At 30.5% G+C, this 8,795-nt stretch overlaps 1 protein-coding gene across 1 annotated transcript in view; it reads right to left on the bottom strand.

The window, feature by feature from the left end:
- Nucleotides 1-3,002: 3,002 nt before the first annotated feature.
- The window catches only part of LOC106464438 (protein KIAA0100-like), a gene marked incomplete at its 5' end in the record, with an annotated part of 41,726 nt that continues 35,933 nt past the window's right edge, over nt 3,003-8,795 (bottom strand). The window contains 7 exons of the mRNA XM_013924580.2: nt 3,003-3,068; nt 3,400-3,507; nt 4,970-5,182; nt 5,808-5,938; nt 7,416-7,620; nt 8,280-8,376; nt 8,514-8,746. Of these exons, the coding sequence (XP_013780034.1) occupies nt 3,015-3,068; nt 3,400-3,507; nt 4,970-5,182; nt 5,808-5,938; nt 7,416-7,620; nt 8,280-8,376; nt 8,514-8,746 (1,041 nt within the window). The remainder of the gene's footprint in view (nt 3,069-3,399; nt 3,508-4,969; nt 5,183-5,807; nt 5,939-7,415; nt 7,621-8,279; nt 8,377-8,513; nt 8,747-8,795) is intronic.

Genomic DNA, 8,795 nt, shown 5'->3' with positions numbered 1-8,795 from the left:
TGCCTTAACCACCTGGCCATGCCGGGCCCAAACTGTTTTTATTAACTCGTTCTCCCACTTTTCACTATCAAATAAAAGCCATATATAACTGAGTGTGCAATAAAAAAGAACATCAGTATTAAAAAACTTACTTGTTTAATGAGATGGTATTACCTATGGGGACCTCAGGTTGGGAACCACTGGTCTACCGCATAAACAATTGCTATTATGTAATAATAAAAACCAAAAAACGTTCCAACACGTACATTTACTGCTAATTATTTTGTCAAATTTGTTATTATGTTAATATTTCCAGTAATTTTCTCTTTCTGTATCTCAAAAATACTGGTGAATATTTATTCCTGGTAAGAACGTTTTATAAGTGATTGTTTGAAAGAAAATTGTTGTGCTAGTGTTTCTGTTCTAATCAAGGTTTTCAAATTTTCCACCTGAAAAGGCGTGCATAAAATAAATTTTATTTTATAACAATTTTCTAGCGGAAACAAATGTATCTTTTCTTTTTTAATTAAATATTACAAGCTTAACCGATGTTAAAAAAATAGAGAAAATGTAGCCATGAATTAATTATTGAAGTCATTCAATGAAGTACAGGGCACACTCTTAATACATGTGAGGCAACAGAGCAATTGGATACGGTGTCACCTTCAAACTTAAGGCTCAGATTAGATGTTTAGCTGTTATTTAAAGGAATTAAACACATTTTATTGCAATTTTGCATCGTGAGATAAAAATAATAAATAAATTTAATTTTAAATGTTATGTTTAACTCATCAGTGTAATTGATGTCATATAACAACAATTATAGCGAAAAAATAAAACAAACAAACATTTTTTGTTTGTATGACATAAGGCCTCCCAAGCAATCTCTTGCCTTGCTTGTACTTAAGAATAGCACTGAACAGGAAGTCAAATGGTAGTGTCAATAGCCAAGTTGGCCATTTCGAAAATGGAACTGACATTCCCCAATCAGCCACGGTATGATAAGTAAGATATCTAGAACTGACATTCCCCAATCAGCCACGGTTTGATAAGTAAGATATCTAGAACTGACATTCCCCAATCAGCCACGGTATGATAAGTAAGATATCTAGAACTGACATTCCCCAATCAGCCACGGTATGATAAGTAAGATATCTAGAACTGACATTCCCCAATCAGCCATGGTATGATAAGTAAGATATCTAGAACTGACATTCCCCAATCAGCCACGGTATGATAAGTAAGATATCTAGAACTGACATTCCCCAATCAGCCACAGTATGATAAGTAAGATATCTAGAACTGACATTCCCCAATCAGCCACGGTATGATAAGTAAGATATCTAGAACATCATTACTTTAATTCACTGAGACCTAAAGTATAAATATACTTATTTTAAAGAAGTTTTAAAACAAGCAATTATGATAAGTTTTTGTGTTAATCAATAGGTAATGAAAAATATCTACCAATGTAAAAGAAAAAAGTATGAACATGATGATCTGCTGGATTTGTCAGAGTATCATTGTTTGATAACTGATATACCATCTACAACATTAAAAACATTTAATTAATTAAATAAAAAACATTTTAAAACAAGCTTATCACTTAGCTTGGTTTATTAGTCTTACCTTGAAAAGGATAACGTAGATATAAATTAAAACCAAATCCACAGAGTAATTACAGATAGGATTAAAAAAAAGAACAATTTTTTTCTTTTTATACATTTGATCACCTAATTACTTTCACTGGTCATTATTTGTCTTTGTCCACTTGTGAAAAAAAACTTATTTAACAAAAAATATTCTAAAGTGGCAAAGGCAAGTTCTTATATATTACCTTAATTTTCTTAAAACAATTTAAGGATTTAAATTAAATCTTAAAAATAAAAATGTCTTGCAGTAATAGCCACACTTTTAAAGTAATCATGGTCTTAACTAGTACTTATTTGAGATAGCCATAAAATTCAATAAATTCAACAAAACCCAGTAATTGTGGTGGTAATTTGTAAATGCTTCAAGTTAAAAATGTAACATTATTATTTAATTAATCAATTAAACATTATCAAATATTGAAGATCAATATATTTAGCAAATATATAAAGGCAACATTAAAAGTATGCCGTAAAAAAAAAAGAAATACTTCAATTTTTTAAAGCTGCTTTTATATATGTATAAACATTTTACAAAATTTTTGCTGCAAGTTAACAACAGTTCAGTTAATATAGGAACAATTATTTATGTTAAGATACAAAAATTTAAACTTTAAATTTTCCTATAAACAATGCGTATTTATAATTGTTTTAAAATTCTTATTTGTATTAACGAATAGTTTAATAAAAGATAAGTTTTTGAATAACTGGTGTCTGAAACTCATCTAAAAGTTATTTTTATTGGAGCTTATTACTCAGAATATGTTTTATTTATAACAGAGACACTTTGACAGACTAGACTATTTGAACCTTCTTCGTGTTATTCTCATTTGTTTCTTTTAAAATATGGAAAAAAGTGAAAGTTTAGGCATTAACAACAACCTTTAAGATGGAATTTATTCACAAATCGCAGTGTAAAAATTGAATATTAATAACAATATTTTAAGCACCTCCAAAGTTTGTCATATTATCTGGATATATAAATAACTGTTAAGGAACAAATAAAAGTTTTACAGACAAAGCAAAAATCAACTGTGATGGACAGTGGTAGTACCACAGTATCAAAACAAGACGAAATTATCTGAGAACTACAGATTATCCATCCACATTATAATTAACTTAAACAACAGAAATGTACACCAATAAGATTACTAACTCACTGTTAAGCATGATTACTGGTTTTTGATCACAAAGTATTAAACAATACTTTTAAATTAAAAATAACTGTTGAAATCTTTTTTTATTACTAGTTCAAGTTTCACCAATCACATATTGTCTATGATGTGTTTATCCCATGTTCAATGGTATTTTGTTCTTCCTTTTGATTCCGTCATGGTTATTTGACTTGCACATTAATTGCCTGATTTTGTTTTAATGGCTTGACCATTACTTGTTTGATTTACCAAATAAACCTTTCTTGGTTCCCTTCTCAGGTCCACCCTAAAAATAAATTTATAGATATTACAAAATGTTTACATTTTCATTTAATTTGCAGTAGAGGCTCTTTATGTTTATAAACAATCTTGATGTTTAAAAAACTTTCTTATTCTGTTTATATATTTTTAAACTATTAATATATTAAGTACATGTAGGACTTTCAAGAAAACTTTAATGCTATTTAAATTAAAAGTTACGGAAATTTGTTTACAGCGATCCCAACATAAACTGTATTTTTATATATTCTTTATAATGTCTTGAATACAAAACTTTAGAACCCAAATTTTTTAATGTTAATAAAACTCAGAATAACATATAGACTAATAATACTTACAGTAAGCTTAGAGCCAAGTAGAAGACGAGCCTTATCTTCTTCTTGTGGCTGACTACTTTCATCCAAGGAGGTCTTGCTGGATTTGATTTGTAGCTTTTGCTTGATAGCCTAGAAAGGATAAACAAGTTTTCTCATTACTGGGGAAAACACAATTGTGATCCATGTTTAGCTGTTGGAATTCCTAATAGACTTTGCAGTGTAGTCTAGCTTTCAACCAGTAGGTGAAACAAAATATTAGCAATGGTATAAGTATTTTAGTCTATATTGAAATAAAATAATTGTACATTGGTAAGGAAACAGTTAGTATTTTATGCTGAAAATGAAAAGCATCATTTGTCGTAATGAATGATATCTTGGTTAAGAATATTTATTTACTCAAAATAAGAATCATCAAAAATAAAATGTTTACAAATACAACATCATTAAATTTGATAATAAAAAAGTATCTCAAACATCCTTTTTATTTATAGCATTATAAATAATGTTCTAGTATGGTTCTGAAGAAAATTACCAGACACTTATACAAAATTTCTGGTAATTTCCTTCAGAACCACACTAGAACATTTCGACATGATCTTCTGAGGAAGGTCTTACAATTCTGAATTTTCAGTGAAGTGTATCTCTTCAATGATTCAGATAATGGACTGTGCATGTAAAATGTTATTCAATTAAGGGTCTCATGACTGTAACTGAATTAATGACAAAAATAAAAAAACTCTTATAATTCGAGGACTTTCAAAAGGTGGACCTTTCTTCATCAGGGGCACAAACAGTCTTAAAGAGTAAAAAGAAAAAATAGCACTGTCTTTGTGAGGGCCATGAAAAGGTTAAGCTGCTATTTGAATGAAATAAGAACTGTAAAAATAATGGCAAACCACAAAAACTCAGACCTAAGCTGGTATTTGGATGAAATAAGAACTGTAAAAATAATGGCAAACCACAAAAATAGCAGCTTAGGTCTGAGTTAGGAGGAAACTAAAACTGACAGACTCATCTTTTTAAGTATACTTCTTATGTTTTGGATTGAAATTCATAGGTTTTTATCAATGAACAAAAGATTCAAGTGAACAAACTAGAGCTGAAGTACAGCTCCCATAGACAGGATTATTAGGGGGAGGGATTACCCTCTACTTTTTTTTAATGTGGTATATAGTATATATACACAACATTCACAATAATTAAACCAAACCTCCCCTCTCACACTTTGGTCCCAAATGTTATCTATGAGAGGTTCTATGTTATAAGATACCCACTATTTAGTGTTACTAGAGGGATTAATGACAACTAGGAATAAATTTCTTTCTGAAGATACAAAAAACTGTATATACCATGTCAGTAAACTGAACTAGACCACACAATCTATATTAGGTAGAACTAGAAATGTCCATCACAGAACAATTTAAAATTGTAAAAAAAATCAGAAGTTTTAGGGTAACAAGCTATCATAAGAGATTTACAAGATATCTTGATGGACTACAATGTCTTACTACAAATACTTACAGGAACTTGATAGAGAGAAGGTAGTTACAACCATGAAAAACAACGTATTTAAAAAAAAAAATCAATATACCTGGGATAGCAATACTCGTTTAGAGTCATTCTTCATTTCTAACAAAAGATCAAGCCAGGTCCAAGTCCGATTATGGTATTCTAATGTTGGAAGCATCAAACTACAGTCATGGAGGTCCTCAATGTTCTTTTCCTTTTCACCTTTGTAGCTCACACGGATAGGAACTTCAGGAATTTTAATGTACAGGAAGGTGTGGTTTTCGGCTGCTCTTTCCTATACAAAATATAATAATAATTTGGTTTCTTCATTTGATTATTAAGTATTTTTTTTACTAGTAATATCTATATTATAACAACACTTGGTATACTTGTTTAAAAGTGTTTACAACAATAATCATAAAAACATTTTAGAAAAAAAATTTAAATATTAACAGTGAAATGTTTTTTTTTATCAATTTTGTACTTTTTGTTTATCACAAAACTACTGTTTAATCTTTCCATATTACATAAATTATGGTATAGTCTAATATGGAAGTACTATTGCAAAGCTTTGAGAGAACCACAAAACTCTGGTTAAGTGACCGGTTATCGTCACAAAAAAACGAACTGTATTCACAAAACTACTTCATCGTATTGTGTAAATCACAAAATTCTTAAACTGAATCTTTAGTGGCTTAACTACATTCACAAAATTTATAAAGCTATTATTGAAATTACTGTACAACTTTTGCTGCATGGTTTCATATGCACAGTACACTTACTTTGCTTTGTAAATTTTGTGAATGTAGTTAAGCCTCTAAAGATTCAGTTTAAGAATTTTGTGATTTACACAATACGATGTATTATTGAAATTACTGTACAACTTTTGCTGCATGGTTTCATATGCACAGTATACTTACTTTCATCTTATCGATGTCATCTCTATCTATACTAGTTGGAGTTGATCGATTACTTAGGGTTGTTCGTTTTTTCTGCCGACTTAATGTTCCTGCACCATCTTGTTCTTCATAGCCATGTTCTTCTGTCTTTTCTGAAATTAAAATTATTGGTAATGAATATACTGTTTTAATATCAAAATGCAAACGGTCACGATTAATGAACCACATATTTATATGCTTGTTAGACTTCAAGAATTATATGTGGATAAAAACACTCTGCTTAACTGGTACTAATTAAACATTCACAAACAAATTACAAATAAGTATCTATTAGTACTAACAATAAGTTATTAAGGCAGAATATAGCATTATGTGTTTTGAGGAATAGCTCGTATTTTTCTTGTGTTTGCTATTGCATTTCATTGTATTAAGGTAGTGTGTGTGTGTATAAACTTTGTAATACAACTTTCAAAATATTAGTGGGGCAATACCCCAATAGTTTCAACACTGCAGGATAAAAAAGTACCTTGGCCCCACTAAGGTGGCACCTGTCTTTACTGAACTTTATTTTAAGCAACATTTCAAATATTTTTAATTCTTTGCTCTCTATTTGTTTACCCATTTATAAGATCTGCTTAAATGATTTAAATCGGCATACATGTTGAGAGCCAGGAAGGACCCAACAGACTGAATGAGGAATGATAGTAGGGGCCTAGTTGGCAGGTGCACTGGTAACCAAGACTGTAGAGATTATTACAATACTGAGGGCAACAGGTGATGTCAGAACTAAATGTATTGAAAAGCATGTGTATAGCTGTGTAGAGCTACTGAGTTGTATTATAAAATATATAAAAAAACTACCAATCAGATAATGCTTCACATTTCGTGTTGAATACCAACAACTGTGCTAGTGTAAATTAAAACCATAGGATAAAACAATATAGGCCAACTACACACAAATTATTCATCTCTTCAGGAAATGCACAAGGATAAAGGAAATGGAGTTGTGTTATTAGACAAACCGAGCGACACTACAAACTTCAAACCACTTACTTCAGATATACTCTACCTAACCATCCAAAGGGAAGAAAAGACACAAAGCTTCATTAGGGACTTAAAAACAAACATATTATTACTGACAATGCATTCAAACAATTATATCCCGGTGGATCACGACCTGGTATAATGTATGGCCTCCCTAAGGTTCGTAAATGGAATCATCCATTATGGCCTACACTTTCTACATTCAGAAAGCACAGATATAAAGCAGCAAAATTCCTAAGATTTAATGAATTTATTGTCCTGGACTCGTTTTCATTTGTTAAAGAGTTAAAAGATCTACACCCTCCCAACGAGTGTTTTATGGCTAGTTTTAAACATCGTACACACACTTTCCATACAATTATGTAAGCATCATATATGACACTTTTTTTCAGAATATTTAAGTATTATAAAAAGTTTACAAAGAAGTGGATGAAAAATTGATAAAATTCAAATTAATATTAACATATTTATAAACTAGTGAAGAATTCTGGATTTTTCCAACTGAAAACTCTTTTTTTTTTCCATTGAATAAACTAATTTTTTCTTATCCTTTAAATCAAAATTTACTATGGACAACATTCATACCTGTAGCTCTCTCGGGAAAGAAGAACTTCAACATGGTTGTAAAGAAAGCATAAGTAAGACCTATAGTAATAGGAATGACGTTGACTTCTAAGTGTTCTTTCACTGATATTCCTCCCACTGGAGCCCTATCTCGACAGAAAATCCTCAGAGCTTGCTGTCGATCCACTGGTATGTTAGGTTGGAGTTCAGTAGGTTGAAGGACATCCTACAAAAATAAATGTGTAAACCAGTGGTTTTTATAGGCTGTTCCAGCAATGTTGTTATAAAGCTACGTACCATCACATTTAATTGTTGTAAATTTTTGAGGTGAGAATTAAAAGGGGAGGAGAAGGTTAATCTGAACTAGACAGGTATTTTAAGTATTTAAGCTGTCAGGATCAAAATACTGGAAACTTCGGTCTTAACTTTGCTTTTTTACTAGGAAGTATGTTACTAAGATCTTCTTTAAAGATCAAAATTCTTCCTATTTAGCCAATGATGTGAAGAATTCAATCCTGATAGTTTAAGAACAAATCTGTCAAGCGAGATGCGAGTTTGAATCCCACTCTTTATCAGACTATTCTTCAGAAATATATATATTTAACAATTTTATTATCCAACCTGGATGTGTAATATGACATTTTGAGGTTTAAGATATTCTAGAGATGTCACAAATACAGTAGCACACAGTTAGCAAATGGAATGTAAACAAGTTAAAAGGAATAAATTAGCCAATGATATTTTATTAAATATTTTACAATGCTTGTTAATAAACAACTGGTACAGAGATGCCATTATGAAAACTACTGACAACACATTTTCATAAACAAAGAAAACTTTTGAAGTTTAAATTGTCTAAAATACAAATCCTAAAAACAATCTCACCTTATAAAGTTGGTTAGGTAAAAGATTGGTTACTTTAAAATATCCTAACTCCAGCAAATGTTCAACAGAGTCATCATTCTTGGTTATTTTCGAGTACCTGAAGTCATCACAACAGCAATGTTATTAATACATAAAAATATTTAGATGAAAAAAAATACATAGATGTACGATACAAATAATAATAATAGAAATTATAATGACAAATCTCTCACTAACAACAAAATAAGTGCTTACAAAAAGTTGCTAAGAACAAGGTCAGCAATTCCCAGTAATCCATCTGCATCTGTCAATCTCCACTGTGCATGTTTAAAGCACATTTCACTTCGCCGCACTACGTCTTCCCCACTTTCCTGAGCGGTGGCAAGTTGACGCTGTTTAGTAGCACTAACATGCATTTCCTTGAAGCAACTGATCATCATAGCGAGTTCCTCACTAGCAAAGTTTAGCTGCTCCTTATAGCTATATATCTAAGTAAAAGTCACAGGAAATTAATCAAAAAGTAAAGAGAAAATTATG

The sequence above is a fragment of the Limulus polyphemus genome, unplaced genomic scaffold (genome assembly GCF_000517525.1).
Source record: "Limulus polyphemus unplaced genomic scaffold, Limulus_polyphemus-2.1.2 Scaffold1654, whole genome shotgun sequence".
NCBI classification, from domain to species: Eukaryota; Metazoa; Arthropoda; class Merostomata; order Xiphosura; family Limulidae; genus Limulus; species Limulus polyphemus.
Note: the sequence above shows the minus strand (reverse complement) of the source record. Positions and strands in the feature narration are given on the sequence as shown.